Source organism: Branchiostoma belcheri, unplaced genomic scaffold (genome assembly GCF_001625305.1).
Source record: "Branchiostoma belcheri isolate BF01 breed outbred unplaced genomic scaffold, Haploidv18h27 scaffold48, whole genome shotgun sequence".
NCBI lineage: Eukaryota > Metazoa > Chordata > Leptocardii > Amphioxiformes > Branchiostomatidae > Branchiostoma > Branchiostoma belcheri.
In genome coordinates, this window is record NW_017804109.1 from 701,235 (window position 1) to 727,722 (window position 26,488).

The 26,488-nt window shown below is 41.7% G+C and overlaps 1 protein-coding gene across 1 annotated transcript in view; it reads right to left on the reverse strand.

Moving 5' to 3' along the window:
* The window catches only part of LOC109479314 (puratrophin-1-like), an 85,372-nt gene that overhangs the window by 7,582 nt on the left and 51,302 nt on the right, over nt 1–26,488 (reverse strand). The window contains exons 10-20 of the mRNA XM_019781270.1: nt 24,711–24,902; nt 11,057–11,197; nt 9,821–10,701; nt 8,829–8,904; nt 6,119–6,253; nt 5,291–5,419; nt 4,648–4,800; nt 4,287–4,400; nt 1,937–2,071; nt 1,138–1,360; nt 39–155 (exon numbers count right to left, since the gene is read on the reverse strand). Coding sequence (XP_019636829.1) covers nt 39–155; nt 1,138–1,360; nt 1,937–2,071; nt 4,287–4,400; nt 4,648–4,800; nt 5,291–5,419; nt 6,119–6,253; nt 8,829–8,904; nt 9,821–10,701; nt 11,057–11,197; nt 24,711–24,902 — 2,296 coding nt within the window. The remainder of the gene's footprint in view (nt 1–38; nt 156–1,137; nt 1,361–1,936; nt 2,072–4,286; nt 4,401–4,647; nt 4,801–5,290; nt 5,420–6,118; nt 6,254–8,828; nt 8,905–9,820; nt 10,702–11,056; nt 11,198–24,710; nt 24,903–26,488) is intronic.

Genomic DNA, 26,488 nt, shown 5'->3' on the forward strand with positions numbered 1-26,488 from the left:
CACCTTCTGCGCACTGTGTGGGGGTGAAGTTTGCTTACCTCGACCCCGCATGACATAGTCGATGGACCGCGCACTGATCTGGTTGCCACTGGGTTTGATGTCCAGATGAGGCTTGCTGCCGATTCCCATGGAGGCCAGCTCGATCTGCTTCAGCTCTGTTGTCACACAGGCACGGACGGACGGATGGGAAGGAAGGAAGGGAAGAAGGGAGGTGAGAGGAGAGCATAAACCAGAGTGGACCACCTCAGGTTCTGGGGTTACATTACATCTGCTCTTTTGGAATATTTCTGGCTATTTGGTGTAATAAATTTGCCAGAATGTGGCAACAAAATTTGACAAAATGTGGCAACAGATTTGCCAAAATGTGGCAACTTCCTCACCATCAGAACTAAAAAAGTGCACTGCAATTTACAAATTGTAGGAATTCAATGCTACATGTGCAAGTCAATGCAAAAGTTCAGCAAGTGCAGTCAATTGTGCAAAACCCAGGAGGTCCTGATGAAACAAACAACAGATCAACTACAGTAGAAAACTTGAAGTCAGTGCTACTAAAAGAATTACTACTAATAAAGGCAAAGGAGGGTAGATTTACTTTTTTTTACACTTAAGATATGGCCACATCAATTTCATTCAAGATCAACTTCATTCATTGGTTCTTGAACACTTTTAGGTAAAATTTTGGCAACAGGAGATCACAAAAACAGAAGGCTGAAGCGAACAGTTCCTGTACACCTGACAACTGTGTGTTTCTCCTTAGACTTTTGCTTCCACGTTAATTTCCCATCTTTTCAATCCGAGACCCAAGAAAGTAAATTGATGTGGCCTAACTGCATTAACCAACTCTACATGGCCCTAACACCCGCATGTTGGCAGAACGTACCGCGCCTGCGCGGAACCCCCATTTTCACGATTTTCGTTGGAGTTTTGGTCAACCTTACATCAGAATTTTGCCTGTGGCAGACAATATCTTTTCCGATATAACATTTGGAAACTACAGACGCGAGTGTCAACCATATATGTGTAATTACAACGTTATATGAGAAGTTCTGCCAAAGTGTGATGCACAATACATTTACAGGTTTCTCACAGGTGCAGTACGTTCTGCCGACATGATGCCCTAACACCAGGCAAACCTACCTTTACTTCTGCACGCCTGTTTCCACAGCAGCTTGGTGATCTCGTCCACCCAGGCGTCCTTGACGCTCTGGTTCGGCGCCTGAAGCACGTACGTCTCGCCAGGCTTCCTTCGACGGAACCAGATCTCAAACTTGAACCCGCTCTCACCGATCGTCTCCGTGAGACCGACCTCTGTGCTCTGTAAAACACGGTTGAACGGATTGGTCAACCCAATCTCCGTAGTCTGGAAAGGGACAAAAATAGGGAAGAAGAGTTCAGAGGGACCGTGCGTTAATTATTCAGGCAGGGGAGGGTCTTGTTTGCCATCCCAGCTAGCCATGAATAATGCACGGTCCCTAGGTAAGACAGAACAGTGCAGAAAACACCATAGCAGCAAAGACAAGGATCAGGTGCTTAAGCAACAGGTAATAGTAGCTGGATACTGCAGTAACTATACAAAGTGCTAGGGGGCATTGCTGAGCTGTGACGCAGTATACACAGCAGTGTGCAAGCAGTTGCCTACATATGGCTAAGTGCTTAGAGACAAGGATCAGGTGCTACAGCAACAGGTACTACTAGTGCCCCGATAAGCAGACTACTGCAGTACCTATACAAAGTGCTAGGAGGCATTGCTGAGCTGTGACGCAGCATATACTGCAGTGTGCAAGCAGTATGCCAATATAAGGCTGGCCAAGTGTTTAGAGAACTTGTGAGAACTAGAGAGTATACAATTAAGGTAGCGGTGCCTATGGCTTCTTGCCATGCAAGACAAGACAACAGAAAGCAAAACAGACGTTCGGGAGCTGGATTGCAGTCTTACCTTGAAGCTGTTCTTGTACAGATAGACGTCGTGACCACCGCTGGTTCTCTTGGTCTTGCTGAACAGAATCAGGTCCTCGAACAAGAACACGTGACGGAAGAACTTTTTCCTCCCCTGCCAGACCAGAAACTCATCCTGCAGAAGAAAAGAACAAAATGTTAGATAAGTTTTCGACCCTAACTTACTAAAAGATAACTAACACAAAGTTGTTACATAGATACATTTGTACTATTGCTAGCCCCTACAAGACTTTAGAGGTGGCTGGAAGAAGTAGAAATTGGCCAAACAGACAGATAACATGCCAGGGGGAGTTAGTCCACTACATTAAAAGGAGTACAGTTTGCCACTCTGAATCTTTCAGAAGGTGAACAGAGTCAGTTTCATGTTTTCGCCCCAATCTTCTGTTTTCGTGATATCCTCTTGCCAAAATTTTACATAAAAGTGTCTGGTAACCAACAAACTAAATTGATGTGGCCTTAGGAATTAAGAGACTGCTGTCACAAATGCATGTACATAACTCCAGATACCAGAAATACTGTGATTGTTTTCTCCATTTTGTAAAGGATTTGCCTGTTTTTGATACAAACACGGTTCCACAATGTAGGCTATGTTGGTGGAATGGCAGAGTGTATATATTAGGGCAAGATCGTTATCGGAGTTAGTGTTTATGGGTAAACTTGGGCAGTGTCTCTGATGTGCGGTTTGTCAACATGAGATGTCCAAAAGTAGGACAGTAACTTTTGAAGAAGCCGCAGTCACTGCGATAGATACACCTTCTGATGAATGAATGAATGAATTTTTATTTTTGTGTCTTGCAACTTTTGTTGCACCAGACACCAGAACACAAACATAAACATAAGTAGTGTACAGAAATCATAGAAACTTGAATCCAAGAAATTTAAATCCAAGTCCAAATCAAAGTTAAGGAAATCATTTTACTGACAAAAAGACATTAAAAATGTTTAATTCGCTTAACAGCAGTGCAAAATAACGATTTTTAAGTGGGAAGGAAGCAATACCTACTTGAACTTTGCTCTTACTCACTAATACAAGCACTACAAGAGGGCATAGTAGTAAAGAAACGACCACTAAGTGTTAACAAACTCTACAGGGGTATAAGCGGAAGGAAGAACCAGGGGGAAAACAGGAAACCAAGAACCACACAAAAGAGACCACCCCAAAGACAGGAAGAGGATGTGGTGTCCTGTCTCCAATCATGGTATATGATCTCTCAGATCACCAGGTATATGAGCAATACTGATTAGGATTGTCCTTGACGTTAGGGCCTTCATCAGTTAGATCTCACCACATTAAAGCTAGCTCTTATGTTTGTACTTGTAAAAATGTGGACCTGCTTTTGGGTTGGGCCTGAATAATGATTTGTATCTATGTGGTACAATATATCAATACCACATGAAAGCCTTCTTAAGTGTATTTGGCCCCAATGAGTCTGCTTGAACAGTTATCAAAAGGGCTGGGAACTGAAAACATCCCAGACATATTATTTTGAAATTGCCAATATGGAGTCAAGCTTTGTGAGAACTTTTAATTTTGCTGAAACTTGAACTTAATGTTTCAGTGAAAGAGATTTTGTTAGACCAGACAGGTGTTATCTACCAGTATCTCACCGGTTGGTCAAGTACGTGTACGTGTCAGATTTCTCTGAAGGCTATCACATAGCTAAACAGTCTGAGTAGTCAAGTTATAGTTTAAGGTTAAGGTAAGGACATCTTTTTGCTGAAGATAAGGCTTGCCCAGGTCTTTCTTTACCTGTCTGAATGGTCACCTTACAGATTAAGAAGGTTAAGGTAAGGACAGGTGAGTGTCAAAGGAAACCCCCTGAAGATCACACAAATTTTACCTGTCTGAGCAGCTTGCCCTGTTCGTTGATGTTGACGTCACAGTCCCGTAGGGAGTCCATGTCTACATGTTAAAGTTAAGGTAAGGACAGGTGAGTGTTGTGCCCAGGTGTGCCCAGGTATTTACCTGTCTGAGCAGCTTGCCCTGTTCGTTGATGTTGACATCACAGTCGCGTAGGGAGTCCGTGTTAAAATATTAAAGTTAAGGTAAGGACAGGTGAGTGTTGTGTCCAGGTATTTACGTGTCTAAGTAGCAGGTTAAGGTAAGGACAGGTGTGTTGTTACAGTAGTTTACCTGTCTGAGCAGCTTGCCCTGTTCGTTGATGTTGACGTCACAGTCTCCATGTTAAAATGTTAAAGTTAAGGTAAGGAGAGTTAAGTGTTGTGTCCAGGTATTTAGCTGTCTGAATGGTTACCCTACAGGTAAATGAGAGTGTTGTTACCTGTCTGAGTAGAAGGTTAACAGGTGAGTGTTGTGCCCAGGTATTTACCTGTCTAAGCAGCTTGCCCTGTTCGTTGATGTTGACGTCACAGTCCCGTAGTGAGTCCATCGCCAGCAGGTTGTTCCCATGTCTCAACTGGAACTTCACCAGATCCTCAGCAGCCTGGAGAAGGGAGAGAAGGAGGTGTTAATGTCTTAAAGAAAAAAGAAGAAAGACGTCAAAGCCTTGGCATGACAACCATTTCCTCACACTACAATGTGTTCCTTTAACAACTAATGCAGACACACAAACACACAGACAGACAAACACACACACATACACAGACAGACACACACACACAGACAGACACACACACGCACAAACACAAACACAAGCACACACACACACACACACACACAGACAGACTCACCCTGAGGTCTGCCAGTTCCTGCTCCTCTGCCTGCACCTGTGGACACTCTGCCAGGAGTTCCTTCAGCAGAAGAGCGTACTTCCCCATCCTCTGGACCGGCTTCAGCAGGTAGCTGGCCAGGTCCATCTTGTCTCCCGTCTCTCGCTGCTTCTTCTGTACAGGAAATAAACAACTTAAGGTCAGATATTTGGCTGAGACATAGACTCTTACTTTGGCTTCACATGCCTTCCCAACCATACATAATTAGACGTACAACTTGCAACAGTCTCTCCACTTGAAAACTCTGTCTCTAGAACTCACTCCACCGGCAGAACTTTCATACATACTACAGTATACATCTGAAACAGTCTCCCAGACAACGTGGTTGGCCTGATCACTGACAACAACCTCCAGCCATTCAAAACCAGAGTACACCAGCATCTTCTTTCCACCATCAGGATCTCTACATGTAGTTAGAACATTGCAGTTGCTGTAAACCAATGATTAGCCAGGAGTGTTACTGTAATGTTACAACCAAGGCTATTGTTTACGTTAGCACTTTATAGGGAAAAAATTACTGTGAAAAGAAAGAGAAATTCAAGGCTAAAGGATGACAAGGAGAGATCTAGCCTAGATATACTGACAACAAGGAAAACCTCCTTACCCTGAAGAAAGCGCTCCCATGTTCGGCCATGAGTGCGTCAGACTTGGGCTTGTTCTTGCTGTACAGGGCGTACAGGTAAAACTCCTTCTCATGCTTCATCAGACACCGCGCCAGCTTCAGGGGGTTCTCCTGGAGGGACGGAAGGAGGGAATGAATGAATGAATGAATGAATGATTAAAAGAATGACTGAATGATGTGGCAGACATGGCAAAGGCTAAATTGCTGCACTGACTAACACTTCTGTGATGTGAAAATTTACCCAAACAATTCAATATGTGTAGAGACGTCATCTGTGCAAGGCTTAAACACAGTCCACGGGAGAAAAGACTCTAGGTGAAGTCACCAAGATGAAATACAAAAAATTAAGAACCTATAAACAGTAAATCTGTACTGGAAGAATGTAGGGAGAGAACGGCAACCAACAGAACTTGCTAGAAGTGTTGGAAGACACAGAAGCTCCTTATTCTAAGTAAGTCTAAGTTATCTGTACAACTTGTACAATTCTGTCTCAGGATTTGGTAAAAGTGATACCTTGATGAAGTTTTCTGCATGGAACTTTCTGTTATCTGTACAATTCTGTTTTAGGATTTACCTTGATGGACTCTAGCTCAGCGAGGAAGTAGATGGAGTGGAAGTCATAGATTTTCTCCAGGTTAAGTAAGTCTAAGTTATCTGTACAACTGGTACAATTCTGTTTCTGATGAACCTGGAGGTCGGAGTTCTGTATTTTTTGTACAGACCGGATTAGGAAGTTTACGTAGGTGTGAATGTGGCTACTGTGAAAGTGTCCTCTCGATTACATAAAGGCAATCAGTATTTAAGTATTACCTTGATGGACTCTAGCTCGGCGAGGAAGTAGATGGAGTGGAAGTCGTAGATTTTCTCCAGGTTGCCGAAGATGACGCCCCGCTTGCCCCGCAGCTCCTGCGGGATGTCATCACGGTCCATCTCAGGAATGTAGTGCTGAGAACAGGACAAAGACATAACAATTAATAACAGAACTATTGATTAAACTATCATAAAGTCAAACTCGTTGCCACCGAGCACAGTTGGAGCATCATCACTAGAAAGCTTTAAACAACTCTGTGCAAAGATTGGGTGTAACAAGTCGTTCGGTGTAATATAGCTATAAGACACAGTATAGTAAAATAAGACACAGAATATTTCTAGTACTGTTGGTTCAATATCTAGCATAAAATGACATTTTCTATATCTTGGACAGAAACAAAAGCAACTACATTTAGTACAGTGCATTTCTTCATAGCAGTCTTTGATTGTTATTTTCCAGTAGAAAATGCTTAATGCTTGGGTCCTTCCTGTTGTTACGACATTATTTCAGCACAAAATATTGATTCCTTATACTTCATTTTTGCGACACACTGTATCAATCTGTGTATCTGTGTATCAATCGCTTGTAACAACTTGAGTGAAGTGCAATATTTATGTTCCAATCCAAGGCCATGAAAACTTGAGAGACAGAGATTTACAAGAATAAGCCCTGAATTGCCTTGTTGTTCTCAAACCTACTCTGTATATGATGACTTACATAACTGACTATCAACACATTAAAACAACCTGCGTAACTAAGACAACACCTGGAGTGGGGGATGACCACTTAAGGTGGAAATTGCACGACTATTGCACTTAAGTGATTCACCTCTATTGGTGCTTAAGTATGCAGGTGCAAGGTCAGCAAAATTGCATAACAGCCAAACTGGTGGGCATAGTCACTGTACCTAAAATCACTGGTAATTTCAAACTTGGAGAGAAACTACAAATTAGAGATCTCTGCCTTTTTCTTCAAAAACAAGTCCTATTACTTTGTAATTTGACAGGAATAAACATATCAGACAATGCATTTACCAAAGGTAGAACATTTAGCAGTTAATTTTTTTACCCCACATGTCAAGCTACTAAAGCAGACATCCAGACATAAGCCTTGGGGCCAAACCGTCTCTAAGTCCTTCTTTTCAAGACCTCTTATTTGTGTCTGCCCTGTCACTGACCCATGAGAGGCCAGAAGACTTCTTTTCTTAACTTCTCATTGAAGATTTGCCCTAGGTCATGGGGTCAGAGCATTGCCCTTTTCTTTTCACATTACTTGAGACAGGGGGGAAGAAGGAGGCTATTGTATGGTTCACGTTTAACTGTACATCAAAGAAAAGGTTTAATCTACATGTCTTACACTTTCTTGGCAAGATATCTTTGTTAAAACTTCACTCTGAGAGTACAAATAGTAGACAAAACACAGGTATTCTTTATTTAAATTCAGAAAGATGATACATGTACTAGATGATCTTTAATCTTTAATGTTTAATGTCTAATACCTGCCTCTATATTATTGCAAGCATTATGCAAGTGATCATACTCTCAACGAGAAAACAAACACTAACATACTTATATCACCTGAAATTATCGCGTTGTTTAAGAGCGAATTGTTGGCACAGGTGCTACTTGACCGGACGTGAGGAATACAAAAAAACATGTCTCTACGTCATACGTGCCCTAAACATCGCAGTCTCTGTACTTTATTGTTTCAGCAAACAGACCTGTCCAGTCAAGTGTCTATCCGATGGCCCCATAGCGAAGGTGGGGTCTGGCCAGGTGGTTTTCTGGACTTTGCTGTTTTGTCTGTACACAATCCCCCATCCTTCACCTTTTAATCCTAACCAAGTGTTATATAGAACAGACAGACTATGCAAACCTGTCTTGTCATACCTGTACTTTAATGCTTATCCTCCTGCCCAAATGCTATTATACACAATGGACAGTACTCAGGCTATGCTTTCTGTCATATCTGTACACATGCCCACCCACAGGCATCCTTCACCTACTCCTACTGCCTGAGTGTTATATAGAACAGACAGTCTATGCAGACCATTGCCAAGGCAGCTTGCTGTAATAGACTTACTGTATTGATCAAACTGTCATTGTTGCCATACATTGTACCATGTACAACTGTCGAGCAATAAAGTTCATTCATTCATACCTGTACACATGCCCACCCATCCTTCACCTTTCAAACTGCCTGAGTGTTATATAGGACAGACAGACTATGCAAACCTTTGCCGAGGCAGCTTAGTCAAGTTAGTGTCATACCTGTACACAGCTATATCCTTCACCCTTTCCTACTGCCTGAGTGTTATATACAACAGACAGACTATGCAAACCTTTCCCAAGTGTTATACAGAACAGACAGCACTCAGGCTATTCAAACATTTACCAGTATCAGCATACTGTCAAACCTGTCTACTCGAGGGATTTGATGAAAAAAAATTATCACAATAGACAAGTGGTCACTGCAGACATAGTTTTAAATGCCTGGAAAAAATAATTAAAGGGACCACATTGGGCCAGGTGGTCCTTATGTAGAGGTGGTCACCAGCACTACAGGCTTGACTGCATGTACCAGTAACTGGACAGGTTTTTTTTTGGTAACCCCAATTCTACAGTTAGTATTGGATCTACACTTTCACTCTTTCTACATTATGTCTTCTTTTCTATTGTCAAAGATGCAAACTTGAATCTTGTGTCTTACCTCGATGATGTACTGTAGTGAAGCCACGTAGTCTCTCTCTGTCTGTAGGAACTCATCCATGATCAGGTCCAACTTGCTGTAGACAGGAACAACATGCAACAAACCGTTAGAGACTATTTAGAGGTGTCGGTTGTTTTGTGACAAATACTTGCAGAAACTTGTCGTTGTCTCGGGAAAGATTCCCACAGTCTCAGTATCTGCGTTCATTGTCAGGTTCGGCTTAAGGCAGACCAAAAACAGCCAACATGTAACAAACATACAAACTACGGTCCAATGTACGTACAGTGAAGCCGAAAACTTCTGGTACTTTGCTGGTCTGAAATACAAGTTTCTCTTGTATCAAGAAGACTAAAACAGTGCTGGTCATTCTTGGCTGATCATAAATGTCCTATTCCCTACAAAATTGCCATGTAAATGAAGATAATGCAGCAAAATTTGAGTTTTAAATTTTTTGGTTGTTTGACTACGGAACTGGTTTGTTTTCCCGTTTAGTCTAGCTGAAGGCATGTGGTGTTGCGGTATGGCCTGGCAGGGACCCAGCGCCTAAATAACAATTAACACTTAGAGAGAAGTTTGTTGACAAATGCTTCAAGCTTCTGAGCTAAGCCTTTTCTGGTATTCTGGCAATGGATTTTGGGTCTGCAGAACACCTGTGGAATAAGTCTCCTTTTGATTGTTTCCTGTTATACATTTTGTATTCATCATGTTTTGTTGTATTGTTATTTCATTGTAGTTTTGTTGCATTGTTATTTTGTTGTATGATTATTTCATTGTAAAGTATTGTTATTCTATTGCATTGTTATTTTATTGTATTGTATAGTCATTTCATTGTATTTCTATCATCTGCCATCAAGCACGTCTAACCCTTGGGGCACAAGGAACAACTGACAATAAACGGAATAGCGAGTGTGTGAGTGAGTGAGTGAGTGAGTGAGTGAGTGAGTGAGTGAGTGAGTGAGTGAATGAATGAATGTAAAAAGAATGGATCTCACCTCGTCTTCTTGACCTCCGGCACCACCTGGTCCCCATCTCCCTCCAATCTCGGCACACTGGAAGACTTCTTCAGGTGAGTGTTTGTCTGCGGAAGCAACAGGCTCTCCTCCCCGGAGTTAAAGGACACCAGGGTCTCCTGACTGTCCTCTCCCTGCAACAACGTGTCCTGCGACCTTGAGACGGCAAGGTCGTCCTTGGTGATGGGGGTGGTGGGCGACCTCCCCTTCCGTCCGTAGTCCAGCCCGGGAATCTTGAATCTGGAGAGCTCGAACGCGGTGCTATGTCTCTTCATGAGACGCTTTACGGGATGTTCCTTCGGCCGTGCGCCGCCCACTGGTGTACTCGTGGTGGCAGACGGCGTGGGTTCGCTTTTTACCGAATGGTTATCCGGGCTTGCAACAACATTAGAAATGGGGGAAACCGGGCAGCTGCCGGAAATCACTGAAGTGTCCAAACTCTCTCCCTCCACGAAACCTTCGTCAGTTCTCTCGCTGCTGCTCGTGTCTCTGCTGTCCGTGCTCCCTGCGCTGTTCATCTTTGCCACAACTCTCTTTATGCTGTCCCTCGTTTCTGATTTCTTTGCTACGCGCTGCGTGTTACTGCTACTACTGCTAGTACTCTCTTCCTCTATATTATCCTCCTTTGGCTGTGCGTCTACAGTTCTCGTTACCACAAGCCTCGTCTCTTCTCCGCTTGCGACAGTTCTCCTGCGCGGCTTTTCGCTCTTGCTGCCTTCTAAGTTCTGCTTGGCTTTCCGTAGCGCTGCCTGCTTCCGTTCGACCAACTGTTCCGTCTCCCGGCACTTAGTCCTGGCGAACTTGCACTGCTCCATGCACTTCTGGTTGTCTAGCTTGTTGGCGAGGGCGGCCATGCGGTCAAACTAGTGAATGAAAATGAGAGAATGTAAATCGTAAAAAACTGTTGCAAAATGAGCAAATATATACCCTAAGTTGAAATATAATATTGGAAGACGATACCAATGTTCTAGAATGCCAAAATCAAACAAAAAACAATGAAATTGTGAAGAAATGAATTTGAAGAGTAGATTATTCGCCATACCATACCCTGTGTCATTTGTTCAATCGTCATGACCATGTAGATTTCATAATGAAAGCAATTTTTTTTTGCCAAACTTTTTTCATCGCACTCTTATATCAGTTTTGGGGTTCCCAGAGGATGTCATCCTTATAATTAAATCAACATGACCTAACAATTCTAAAACACAAGACCTGTACCTTGTCCTGTGGGATGGGTGGGTGGTCGCGTAGGTAAGTGTCCAGGTCGTGCATGAGGCTGTCGCAGCCCCGAAGTGAGTGGCACTCCTCCATGTTCATCAGGGCTACAAACTTCATACCCTCCAGGGCCCACTCGTACGCCTGCAAAGGGAAATAAAAAACTGTCAACATTTTGTTTTATACATTTTTAAGTTAGCAAAACTTTGTTTTCGACTGTCATGGCTTTGTTTTACACATTTGAAAATTAGTACAGTGCTCTCCAGCTATTTGCATGAACATTCTGTCAGAGAATTTTATCTGTATAACAGGTTAGGTCCAATAACATTACAGAAGCGTCAGTGATGCAAATAGGTGGAGAGCACTGTAAATGCACACGTATAGAGGTATCCAAACCACTTATAAATCTACCATGAATAGAAGAAACAAACCTGATGTTGTTAAACACATGACCTCAGTAGCAGAGGATACCATATCTCACAAAGAACATTATACATCTCACTTAGTATAAGGCATCAGAAAGGCTGGTGTGTTACGCTGAAGTGCAGTCATACCAGCTATACAGATACAAATTCTACAAAGAACATTATGACACTACATGTGACAAAGATATAAAACGTAAAACTAAACATTGATTGAAACTTCACAAACCTAAACTCCATCCTTCCAAATGGTACAAGAATACAAGCAGTGATCTCTGAGGAAACAAACTTGCCTAACATGGCCACACGTCCACACACAGGCTGTTTTTACCAGTTCTGACCAGTCTGTTGCTACAGGGGCTGCTTGACCAGCAAATAGAATGTTTGATGTGCTAAACATAGGCAGACCCACTGGCCCCACACTTGCATAATGTAAGGGGACTGCATGTACATGTAAAACCAAGTCGGCTGGTCTTCATGCTGTTTTAAATGAGGATGGACTGTCCTTTTTGCACCATTGAGTTTGAGGTCAGCTATCATTTTCCTAAAGGCTTGAAATTAAGTATAAAAACAACAACACAGGCAATGCACTTTTAACCCCGTTTCCTCTAACGTATGTCTACAATGAGTGAGCCAGTTATATAGAAAGAAGGTTATAATGCATTCACACAAACACATCTAAAACTTCAAGTCAACTCAAAACCAATTTCAAGACCTGTTGACTCAAGAACTAAATAGCAAACCAATCCATAAAATTACATCACAGTAGCCTTTCTAGATAACCGAGTTGCCAGTTTACCCAGTTTATTATGTAGTTCAATTATAAACACGCCCAAGTTTCAGTTTATGTTTGGACTAAGCATGCATGGGCACGGATGTGGGCACAAAGCATGGAATTGTCTGTTTATAAAGTAAATGGCATGTCTTTATGGTTGAGCTTTTAAGCCTTGTGCTAAAACTGGAATTCAACCTAGCCTCTACCAGGCTTCAAAAGTGGCTGGAAAGAGAAGAAATTGGCCAAATGGACAGATAACATGTCAGGGAAGTTGGTCCGCTAGAGGAGTAGAGTTTGCCACTCATTTGACATGTCATCCATGTCATCTGTCTATTTGGCCAATTTCTACTCTTTCCAGCTGCCTCTGAAGCCTGGTAGAGGCTAAATCTAATTTCTACTCTTTCCAGCTGCCTCTGAAGCCTGGTAGAGGCTAAATCCAATTTCTACTCTTTCCAGCTACCTCTGAAGCCTGGTAGAGTCTAACTAAATTCAACCCACCATATGGAACCTAACATCAAAACACAGCTGCTATAGACGACCACATACAAGGCAGCACAAAAAACAGAAAGTGGTTCAATCAAAGTGCAGATGATTACTATAATTTCACAGATATTGCACACGGAGACAAACAGAGGTGTGCCACAAACTGTAAGTGTGCCCCGTCTGGCACAGACAATGTACTGTCTAAATGTCAATGGTGACAGTGTGAACAACCCCATCAACCAGACAATGTACTGTAATCTCCAAGCAGATGTTTAATTATGGTGGCTGCAAAAGACAGACAGTATCTATTTGCCATCCAAAAATATGGATACTGTCTAATAGAATGGATACTTCTTGGCCAATTTATCCAATACTGTCTTTTGTTAGCCTCCGTAGCAGGCTTAAAGAACTGGGGGTTTGGGGCTCTTCGGCTGTTTTCTGATTAGCCCAGTTCTAAAACGGAGGTAATTCAACCAGGCCGGCTATGTTGTCTATATGCAATCGGAAAATAGCACATAGAAGCTCCCAAAGACCACGAAGACCCCAAAAACCAGCAGTTTTTGGCATGCTGCGGAGGCTAGTATTTTGTGGCCACTGAAACATCAGCTTGGACATTAGATGTACTGTTGAAATGTCAATGGTGTCGGTGTGAACAACCCCATCTAACCCCCACCTGTACAACCAGTCTGAGGTGCTAAAGGTGAACAATAGGGTGTGAAAATGCCAATTGTTCTGCCACTTCACAGTTTGGCGAATATACTTTAATAGACTCCAGTCTGAGTGACACAAAATCTATAGTTGTAGTTGTAGAGTACAAAATTGGTTCCAACACAAAAAGGGAACCACGGATTTTCCTTTTTGTGTTGGAACTTGGAATAAAGTTTAAACTCTACAACTATAGATTCTACAAAGCAATACTTTGAAAAGTATTGCTTTGTAAATGAATTTTTCAAATTCAATTGAAAATTGAATTCTTCTTTTGAAAATGAATTTGAATTGAGAATTCACTGAGAATTGTTTTCTGTTTCCTCAAATATTTGCCCTCTTCTCCCAGCTGAGTTTTCGGCATGGGAATAGGGACAGGAAAGTTTTCCCAGCTACAGAAAGTTCCCAAGCTGGAACGGATTCCAACCACAGGGGAAAACCCACACCAAAGACCACCCAAACAACACGAAATCCTGTCTGCCTGTCTACCTATACTTCCTCAGACTGCCTTGGGACTTGACAATGGTTGGATTACGCCAGGAACACACCAGGAATCCGAACATCAAGTTCACCACAAAAGCCGACGTCCTCCCCCATTTAAAATAGCGGCTGCGCAGCCAGACTAACTATGTGGGAAATGTCGCCATGACATTTTTGAGCTATGAACTGGCTTCACTCTACCAATTCACTCTACCCGTACTGAAAACTTCAAGGACAAAATCAAAGAAAATTGTACCAGAACTTTCTATAACCGACCATGAACCGACATGCCCACTCATTCCCACATTTCCTGTACCAAAGCCGACAGTATAGGAGCAAAGTTTGAAGTACCTACCCTGGGTGACAGCACATGAAACTCTGTGTTCATGTACCGCAAGTGAACGTAGGTCTCCTGAAGAACCTTCATTTTCAACACGTAATTCATGCCTCCAAGCATAATGCCGAATATATCTCGTCCACATTAAGAAATACACTAATGAAATCTAATCTCTCCAGGAAGGAACAAGTGCTCCAGGCAGTGAGAAAGGCCATAGGAAGTGTCCCGCCTTCCCAGAGCTGTGGTGTAATGGTGAGTAGTTCGGTAATAAAGGATGAGTCACGTTTTGGCACAGGATGTGTCTCTCAGCTGTCACTCAGACGGAACAAAGTGGGGTCGCAACAGAGGTCATGTCTACTCAACGACTTGGTACAGTAGCTTCACACTAACGTGAACTGCATGCAAAGTTCTGCTGATTATGATCTATAAACTAAACACTTCCCTCTTTCTCAGAAATGGGTCAAACTAAACAAAGGGAACAAAAAATGTCCTAAACTCAGGGAACAAACAATTCACAATTTTGTGCAGTAATTTTAGTGAGCAAACATAATTTTGTGATGATCATGAAGGCTAGACATCCCAAGATACCAAACTAGCAGTTCCTCAAGCAGTTTCAAATATACTATATAGTCGATGGAGTAACAGTTGCTTTGGTATAATTTTGTGTTGGAAAGAGAGTTTGAAGGTTTGTCCAGATAATGAACAAGAATATAATTTACTACGCAGAACTAGGAAAGCCACTGGAAGTACTTTTGTCCGTTACTTCCCTGTACGAAATTTCCTTTGTCGTCATAGGAACCGATAAACCAGGACTTTTCTATAAACAAAGAGCCCAGGCCAGGCTTTTCTGTGTCCAACATGACGTACTGCAAACCCCAGAAGCGACAGACATATCCTGGACTTGGGAAGTCCCAAAAGTATTGTTGGCTCATGCACTTGTCACTTCCTTGAACATTACTTCCTTTATAGTCATATGAATTGCTAAATCAATTCAGAAAAATACAAAAGCAAATTCTATCCTGACCCACTACCAGCCTTTTGGAACATCATAAAGAACAAGAATGCTAAAAGAAATGCTGATTTGCCTTTGTTATTACCTAGTACTCAGATCAACTATTTCATCAAGATCAACTACTTTCTATGAATCCAAAAAAATTCTAGCCAAACATATCTTTGTTCAAACTGCTAACAGACTGTAACAGTTACAAATTGAACCAACTGGACTGAATCTCCTTGCTTGAACCAAGGACATTATATGCTTGAAGTGACAACCTGCAAGCCCTCAGAAGTGATACAGACTCTGTTTCCACTAGAAGAACCATGTCAAGGTTTTCATCATGCCTCATCACCCACCTCATGCCACAGGAATGATCTCAGAACTTCCGAGTCTGTTGTCTCTATTGTCTCCATTTTCCCCCACATACATCCAACATTATGTATGATTGGACCAACTGGACTGAATTTCCTTGCTTGAACCTAGGACATTATATGCTTGATCTGACACCCTGCAAATGATTGAAAGCCTTCAGAAGTGATACAGACACATCACCCACCTCGTGCCACAGGAATGATCTCAGTACTTCCGAGTCTGCTGTCTCTAATGTCTCCATTTTCCCCCACATACATCCAACATTACTAGAAGTACTCGGTGTGACCAGAATGCAGACCTAGCCTGTCTGTTCTGTTGTGTGGACAAACTCAGACTGGGAGAAGGCAGGTGGGAGTTGGCTGGGCAGGGGTGGCTCAAGGGTAATAAACATATGAAAGGGCCAATCAGGGAGGTCTTTACTCCCAGGGGTGGAGGCCTGCCCTCTCAGCCAATGAGAGCCCGGCTTGTGTTGCTCTAAGGCATGCTGTCATGGTAATGTGTCAATCATTGTGAACTATGGCTGGTGTGACATCAGTGTGACATCATTCTTTTCAGATGGAAATTGTAGGGTTTAATTCACGCCAACAAAACTAGGCAAACTTTCAAGTTTGAAAACAAAAACAGGCCTGTCTTTGATGCCAATCTGGTAATTTATGCATGACTGATTTTTTACTAGTTTGTTGTCTAATTCTGGCTAATTCTTTTCACAAAAGGGAAAACAAACTTTGGTTCAAAGGGAATTACTCTTTAACTTGGAAATATTAGGAAAACATCGAGTCATTAGGTGATTTCTTTTTCCCACAGACCAAATGAAATGGAAATTTCACCGAGGTGACACTAATACGCAGTAGCCTCCGTAGCAAGCTTATAGAACTGGGAGATTGGTGGTCTTCAGCTGTTTTCTGATTAGCCCAGATCTAAAACGGGGGTAATTCAACCAGGCCGGCTATGTTGTCTATATGCAATCAGAAAATAGCACATAAATGCTCCCAAAGACCCTGAAGACCCCCAGTTTTGGCATGCTATGGAGGCTAAATACATAGACTTTTATGTAGTTTATACCATCTTTTAAACAATGTGCAAGGGAGTGTGAAAAATGTCTGACATATAATTCATCATGTTTGAGAAGAAATGTGACCGTTTAGGTAGATGACATGTTTCGTACTCATCATATCCTTGTACCTCTCATTAGTTAACCATTAATTAACACCATGCTGACAACTAAATTATGCAGTCAAGCCCCCAAAACGATCGCTTCCTCAAGGAATAACACTTTTAACATACTTATATCATGGGTGCATGGTGCAACAGGGACATTACTAAGATATATTTTACCTTTATATATAGCTAAAAAATTGACTTTTTGCCCATTCTGTAACAGGCCAAATCTATTCTCCATGCAAAGGTCTCAGTCACGGGTTAGGCTATTTTTTGCTATTTTGCAGCCTTTTCTATGATCCTATGTTTCCCTTAGTAGGGGCTATGATTTCTTTCATTTTCCTCCCACTAAAAAAATAAGAGACAACTGTATACCCAAACTGAAACTGCTTGGAGAGAAGGTTGTATCACCAGATTGGTCTCTAGTTCAGACACAGAAGTGAAGAGCAAATCTGGGAACTTGTTTACGCAGTACAGAAGCAGATAATATATAGTGGAAATGATTCCTCTCCACCCTGCAGGGTACTCTGTTCTAATGATGAGTTCTCCTGTAACCGTTTCTATTCCGTCTTTCTTCCCCAAATCCCTGCTGAATGGGCAGTGTAGTCAGCCGTGTGGCACGGCGGAACAAGAAAGACTTGGGAAAGAAAGGAACAAACCATGAGGAAGACGAGAGATAATGCCGCATATTGCCTAATGACAGGACAGCATAGTCTACAACCTTACAAACCACATAAGATCATATAATCAAACCTAATGCCGAAATGTTTTCTAACATAAAAGTTTGTACATTCGTAAAAGCCAGACTTTACACCCGAATGTTTGTAGGATTTGATACATTGTTCCTGACTGTAGGAGCTTTATCCATCCCAGATGGGCCCATTATAGATCTACTCCAACTGAGTTAAATATCAGTTAGCTACAACCCCAGGCTATACACAGAAACCTTCAGTACCTCCTTACAGAGACACAATGTCTTATTCTGTCCCAGGTGGGAACTTTAAGTCACATTAAGTGACTCATACCTGTCCTACATAAGTGTCTGCGAATACAACCATTGTATAAGGTGTAAACACAATAGACATTATACTGTTTGTAAACATTCCAATTGATAATAGTCATTCTTTACTGCTTTACAGTTGTCACTCTTTCCTTACAAAGGATGCTCTGATATACAAGAAATTCTTGGGTTCAAAACTTGAAAATTATGTCTATAAAAAAAAAAGATAACTACAGGGTAGTGGCTGTTTGTATTAGGTACAGATAACATAAAACCTGAGTATATAGAGACTAAAATGCAAGAAACAAATTTGTGCAAATGAACATATGAGAACAGGTGTTTCCCAACCACCAGTTTAACATACTGACGTGTTGTCCTGAGGCACCCAGTGTTTTATTCAACTCATTGAGGCATTAACTGTGCTAATGCTCTTATCTCAATCACTGAGGAAATTAGAAAACTGGCCTTCAGGCTAGTCAGGAAGGAGCTGATATGATCTGTGTGATTCTCAAGGATTCTTGTGCTCTTTTCTTTGGTTTCTTTCCTCCCTTCCTCTATCCACCCTTCCCTTTCTCTATCTATCAGGCAAGTTTTAAATGCACAAAAGAGTACATAGAATATACATTGGTGGAATGGTCACATAAAAAACTGACGATTTGCCACCTATGCACTACAGTATTGAAATTATGTAACTGACTAAAATCTTGTCTGAAACTGCAAAATTTGCAGAACTTGCAACAGAAACCTTGAACAGAAAGAAGAACAGATTCTTCACATGCAAAATGATCTGTATTCAGCAAACTATCTGTCCTAATTCTGGGTATCGATTAAACCATCAAACCTCCACATAAAATCCATAGATATTTTGTGCCCATACCTTAGCGAAATGCTGCTCTCTAGTCTCCCTCTTTCAAACACATCCACACACAGGAAAATTGGAAAACTGTTGCTGATCGGATCATCCAATGAGGAAACTGGTTCAGTTTAAAACTGGATACTGTAGCCTTCGTAGCAGGCTTATAGAACTGGGGGTTGGGTGGTCTTCGGCTGTTTTCTGATCAGCCCAGTTCTAAAAACGGGAGTAATTCAACCAGGCCGGCTATGTTGTCTATATGCAATCAGAAAATAGCACATAGAAGCTCCGAAAGATCATGAAGACCCCCAAAACCCCCAGCTTTTGGCATGCTATGGAGGCTAGGATACTGCAGCATTCAATGATACCATTCGGCATTAGCCTCCAGCCAACCCTGCCAGTGTCGCCCAATTCACAGTTTCCCTTCTGCAAATTGATCTATCATTATACAGGATTGACCCATCCGATTATCACCGGCAAATCATCCTCAAACAGTCCTCCGCAAACTTCCTGTTTGTTCGACAATCACGCTCATCTGATGGGCCCTCTCATTGGACAATGGTTGCCACGGACGCAATGGATAAGACAGAAGACTCCACAAATAGAGGAGTGACTAGAGGAAACAATGACAATTGACTGCCATTTCCCAGAAAAAGAGGATGATTTCCTCACAATGACGTGTCGTCACATCCCTGCATCTTCCCACTGATGTTGGGTAACTATGGCAACAGGTATCCATAGCAACAGGTATCCATAGGAACCTGGCTCACCCAGGAGGAGGGTGGAGAACAGAGGCATTGTGGGTAATTAATTCTGTGGGAAATCATTGATAAATTTATGGCGGACCATGCTGCAATTCTGATTTCCTATGATAGGGGGCAGTGCTTGCATATCATTCATTATACATGTGGGAAAAAAACAAGATTTCTTTTTTTTTGGAAGAAACTTGGGAGACACTGTCCTAAATTGACAAAAGAATGGTTGCATGGAACACACAGCAAGAATGTTACACTAACTTTCTTCTTAAAACCTTTTAGTTTTAGTGACAACAAGAGATTTTCTAACGTCTAAATCTCTTATCGGTTGTTTACATTTTCAGCATTATCGTACATGTACTATAGGATGTAGGTCACCAACCTTTGCAAAGATCCAAAAATAACCCTTTCCAATCTAGATTCTCTCAAAGTTTTTTCCAGCAAGAACTATCAGCTAGCTATGTGGTCTTGAAGCTACAAGATCAAGTAGATACCTTCTATTCCTTACTGAAGTTATAATCTAAAGGTTCTGGATTTGAGTCCCTACAAGAAGGTTAAATAATAGATTTTAATCCTCCTTGATCCCAGGAAGCCCACAATGTTGTGCCCTTGGAAAAGGCACTTAAAATCTACTTCTTCCCTCAACTCAGGTGGAAATGAGTACCTAGCTTCTGCTACAGACGTCCTTTTGGGTGGGACACAATTCCAGGTCCTGTGTTTGGGGAGAGCCATACCTTGGGCACATTTAAGATCCCACCACATCCCATCAAACCTTACAGTTACAAGTTAGAATTGCCAGTCTAAATTTGTCTAGAATGAGAAAATAACAGAAACTCACCTCTGACAAAACCATGCGGTCCCAAGTAACAACTCTATGGTTCAGAAAAAACAACTTCTCCATAGTGCGCCAGTCTTGTCAAAACTAACTGTCCTTCTTCCAAACAAATTTTGATAAGAAAAATACTTTTTGATTGAAGCAAATTGCCGAAATGGTTGCCAGGGAAGGGCTATTAAAAGTTTTCGTAGTCAGCCTTCGCTGTAGCTGTTTTTCGGACTACGCTGGAGTATCGACTAACAGGATACGAACGTTTCTTGCAAGAACAGCAGAAAAACAAGACACTCGGCCACAACAGGAACTCATTACTGCCCAAACGCAGGTCCCAAACTGAGTCGTAGAACAATTTGTCTTAAGATTTAGGCCACGTTCTTTGTTCGTTTTGCTCCTTTTCTTCTGGCAGGAGTGATTTATCACAATTATCTTGGGCAGGCCGACCTTGCTAGTAGAAACGGGTCAGAGGGACTACATGTGCGCCGTCTGCACGTGTTGCCTGCTGGGGTCAGCCTGGGCGGAACTAGTCGCTAGGTAACAGTCGCTAGGCAACAAGAGACTGCCCTACAAGCAGAGGTTTAGGCTTTGGCTTAGTACCTTTGACAAGAAGGTTATGCTTTCATGGCTGTGTGTGTGTGTGTGTGTGTGTGTGTGTGTGTGTGTGTGTGTGCGTGCGTGCTCAATGTTACCTTTGCAACTAAAACAAAAAAAAGGACTAACATTCCTGTCTTCAACTTTAAGTTCAAGTGTGATGTCCCAAAACCCCATTTCAGCCTCCAAAGCAAAGACGCGATTTATGGCATGCTACGAGATTTGGCATGAACCTTCCCACCAAAGGGCACTGTGTCAAAATATACAACACTGCCGCTATCACAATGTGTAATTTGGATGCCAGCCTATCCCAACACACGTACATGTACATGTTAGGACTACCATAGGTGAAAAGTTGCCATGTCTATGAAAGAACGTGACTCAACAAAATAAGACACACTCCTTTAGTTAAACATTACCATTCCCTAGGCATAACCACTTCCCAAATGCCAACTGCCAAAGACAACCATCTCTGAATCATCCGATGGTGCCTTATAACCTTAAATGGTTGGGAACGTGAAATGTGTTTTCTGTTCACTCTCATAGCAGATGTAGGGTTCAACTAAGTGTTTTTTAAAGACATTTTCTACATCTATGTTAGAAGGGAACAAAGAAAAAGAAAACATGGACCACTGCTGCCAACCCCTGTGACAAGGATAACAGCAGCAGAATAATTTTCAAATCCTGGATAGTGAGTGGTAACAACTAAAAAAACATACACATAAAACACCCTGTATCTGCTTGGAAACGAATTCACATGTCTGCTTATTTCAGAGTTCAGTTCTCCTGTGTACAGAGTCTGACTGTGAATACTAGCGAGGTCGTGACAGATTTCAGAGTCTTGCAACAGGAAATAGAAAACAGAGCTCCTGTAAACAAAAACGTACATATAGCTGACCCGACAAACATCATACCTCATTCCTACAGTCTAAGGCTCCTGTGAGGAAGATATTTCAAACCAGGTCAACTTTTAAACTCTTCAAGACATAAAGAAACAAAGGTTTTTACTTTGTTGACAAACTTACGAGAATAAGGAGGATATTTGGGAGAAATAACACTGGACCATTGTAAACAACTACGAAACAAAATGCCTAATAATACACTGAATCGTACCCTACGTCTACTTGAATATATTACAAACTGATGTTAACTTTAAAACTCTCCTGGAAGTACAGAAACAAACGGTTTTGTTGTTGACAAACTCGCAAGAGTATGGAGAAAAAGTAGTCTCTTGACCACTTGAAACAACTACGAAACAAAATGCCTAATAATACACTGAATCGTACCCTACGTCTACTTGAATATATTACAAACAAACTGATGTTAACTTTAAAACTCTCCTGGACGTAAAGAAACAAACTGATTTGTTGTCAAACTAGCAGAGTAGTAAGGGAGGACTGTCATGCACTTTGGAGTGACCTGACCCCTTATGTTACCCAATATAGTACGAAATACCTCATGGGTTCTATATGGGTCTCAGTAAACAGTGGAAAAGTCTTCCAGCCGAACTGTGCAGACAACAACGCTTGACGTGCCACGATTTAAACCCACCATTTTTCTTCTTATAACACCGAAGGGCTGGGAGAGACATACTTCCGTGCAAGGGACTGATTGCTCTAGTCTGTAGGCATGTAGCATTATGAGTTGACACTTGAAAAAACAAACCACACTTCCAATATGCAGCTGGGTGACATAAACTACTACAAAACAGAGACATGTTTTTATGCACTGTTGTGAAAGATTCCAAGTATTACATCATTAAATGTAGGAGATGTTTTAAGCTGTTGATGTAACCACGTGACACAGAAATAAACACTGTCTAATACTGATACCACTAGATGACGTCAACTACTGCAAAACAGAAATACATTTTGCTGCACTGACTGTTGTTACAGAAGCCCTAATGTCACTATCATTTTTACAAGGCATTGACGACTACGTATATGTGACATCATACTCGTGTAACAACATTTGACATAACTGTAAACCACATCCCCCACCCTTTGTCACAACAGAAATGGTGAGGCCAGAAAGTTCAGACCAGAGGCGTGACGTTACCAACACACACACTTACCAAGCCACCTCCTCCCCATAATTCTCCCCTACACCTGTTCCTAACACTCCATAGGGTGGAAATTCCATATCCAGAAAGCCAGATCCATCCGGAATTGGCAGGTTTTGGCCGGAATATCCACAGGAATATCCACAGAAATGCTGAATACAGGCTGGTTAGCTCTACCCCTGTAGAGGGTTGGGCTATTAACAGAGGGTAATGGATAGATGGGGCTGTCTTACAAAATGTCTAGGCATGGTTGACATAACTCCAGTGGTGTCCTGTGGAGGGGGTTTGGATTCTGAGAGGCTACAAAAGGGGACTGGGAAGAAGTGTTTTTAGAAACCTGCCAAGATTCAACCCTTGCCAAAAATTCATAGAATTGAGCAGAAGGATTTAGAGGGTTTATTTAAGTTTTGGTAGGATTCTATTGGGGTTCTACCGCAGATTGTTAAAACTATTTTATCATGAGGTCAACTCTTCCAACACCCCATCCACAGCCTCAGGAGGGTATGTCAGGGTGAGAAGGAACACCTAACTCACCAGTGTATATGTTGCCCTACACTCAACCAAAGCACAAGACAGATACGGTCAACAAGAAAATATGGCTATTGGCTATGACTACAGAGACCCTTCCCTCATAATGGCATATAGATTACAGAAAAATGTGGTTCTCAAGAACCCCTAAACATCCTCCAAAATACATCACCCAATGGGAGCTCCAAATCCATTAGACCAACATTAACAGTGACCTTCAAACACACATGACCTTTTGTCTATATTATCCCTAGTTCTGAATGACATCTCTCCAATCACCCATCACAACACAACCTGTGTTTCATCTACGTCACACAGGATTTGAAAGGGAAGCTAATCCGATGCTCCTACTCATATAAAAGCTCAAAATGTTATAATTAGTGCATACATAAAACTTAGTGATAGCTGACATAGATGTATAATTGCTTGAGGGCATAATTCTGTTGTTTTTTTGCCTATATCTCATTTGTCCAGCATTTGCATTGGATACCAATGTTGCACAATTGTTGCTTTGTTTGCCAGCAATAGGACCCAGGCAAAGTTCTAACTTCAATTCAAGTTAGAGTTAAGTTATTCAGCAGACATCAGCAAAAGTGTGTGGCATTTTAAATCCAATTCACTACGCCTAAAAGTTATTATCGTCAGATATCAGTGAAAATGTGATGCCTAATCAGTCAAATAAATATGTCATTATCCCATCCCTGTTGTGTAGGGATGATAATGAGAATTTAGCGACGTGTTCCCTAAAGTGATTACTCACAAAGCAATTCATTTGTCTGATGATAATGTCAGACATGATGGATGTGATAGTAGAGTATCACCAGGGGAGAACTGTGGGGAAGGATGTGGTCTGACAATATCACTTTGTAACAGGAAGTGAATAATGGTTTATTTAGAAATTCAAATTGAAAAAGTAAGTTTGTATCAGGAAGCAACTAATGATCTACTCAGTAATTCAAATTTGTGTAAAAGGAGATGAATTTGCAACACCATAAAGCTTTCTATTTGTCCAATGCAAAAATATCTTTAGACAACAGAGAGCATTTAAATAATATAGCCATGTCATGTACCGTGTATGACTCATACAGCTAGCAAAGATTTTAAAGAAAGAATGGAATCAAAACACCACCAACATTGGCTACATACTAGTATACCGTAGGGGCGAGAAGCAGAACTCCAGTCAGAACATCTGAGAAAGGTGTCTGATAGACATCGAAACGTAAGCAAGGTAAGAGTCTTTCCTGGTTGTGAAAAAGATAATGCCTATATACAGGCTACTACTACTTCTAAGATGTGTTTCAGATTCTCACCTTATCGAAGAAGTAATACAGCTTCATCGTCTTCTCCAAGACGTCCCTCTTCTGCTCCAGCTTTCTTGAGAAGCCGAGAAGCTGCTCCTGAAGCGACTTGGCACGCTCCCGGATCCCCGTCGTGTTGAACTCCCCCGTCTGGGCCAGGCTGCTCGCCTCCTCTAGCAGGTCATTCCCTTTTGCACATTGTTGCTGGAAAATACGAGAAAATGGAGATTTTAGACCAGTGCTGTATGCATTGGAACTGTGTAAGGGATTGTTTTTGCATCTGACTATATCTGTATTGTCCAAATAAGTGTCCCTCGGCGTAACACACCTGCTTCGTAGGCACGCGGCGCGGCAGCAGCTAGCTATATTACGCCGACTTGTTACACCTAACCTTTGCACATCTATGTCTAGACAAAGTCTAGTGATGATGACTACTGTTTGACGTAATTCAATTGGGTATTACACACAGTCAACCACAAGTTGAATTCCTCCAAAATGCACTGACCTAGCTGCAAGAAGATTTGTACAGTATGTACATCTATTTCTTTTCAAGACCACATGTTCCAACATTCCTGTGGTCCAAATAAAACAGTTTTCCCTTGGCAAACAGTGACTAACAGTGAGTACATAACGTCATAAGTAAGACCATAAGTAGTGTTGTGGGAATACAGACAGAACACTACACTTCCTGAGGCACGAAGTGCCTGGTACTTGTACAGGCTTTAACAGTTTCGGGGACTTCCTGTGCACAAATGTCACAGACAAAAAGGAAATGTACTGACGGACATCAAAAGTAAAACCATATGCCATCAATGACTATTATTTTAACCTTCAGCCTTCTACTGTAACCACTTGGTACCAAATTTGTACTGGTTATGGGGCTAGGCAGCAGGAAGAAGGTTACAGTTGTGAAAATCTTGTCCATAAATATAAGTAATAATACAAAGTCACACATAAGGAATCTTGTCCTCAAGTAAAGCATTATACCGACATTCCTACTTTGAAGCTGAACACCTTAATGACACCTTTGACTTCCTGAGATAGCCAGACAGCTTCAGGCTGGTAAAACAAGACATGGCCTGTTTATTATCTACAGCACAAGTAGTTATTAGACCTGAACCTCATATGAAAACCAAAGCTTTGAAACATGATTCTAACATTCCATTGTTTGAATAACTTCTTTATCTCTCTAAGATATGATCATAATTATCATCTTGAAAGTGGTGATAAAGATACATCAGGCATGAGTAAGGTGACACTACTTGCTACCATCATGGAGGTAGAAGATTACAGCTATATGCTACCATGCATCTGGTTATTAGACTTAATATCTTGTATCAAAACAAAAGTTGAAACAAGACTCAACATTCCATTGTTTCAGGTAGACCACCTAAATAACTTATCTAAGTAAGAGATTATCTTGATAATGATGATGAAGATACCTCAAGCCAGAGTAAGCTGACTAGTCTGTGCTTGCTAACATCCATGTGGCCTTGATCCTAGCGCACCAGTATTAACTTTAAAGCATGGAGGTTGAGGAATGTCCAAGACAAAGCAGTGACCGGAAGGCATGCTTGTGTCCAGTCAGGGCAGGGTTAGATACGGCACACAGAGATGTAACGTGGGCAAACACGCCCCCAGTCCTGTATGTGTCACTAAGGTCCTGCTTTCATGTGTCTTCACAGACTTTGTGCACACACAAGAGACCAACATCTGCACTGATCAGAACTACTGTAGCCCGGACTCCAGCCTTGTTAGCTTTAGTCTGCCCCACAATATCCGCTACAGTT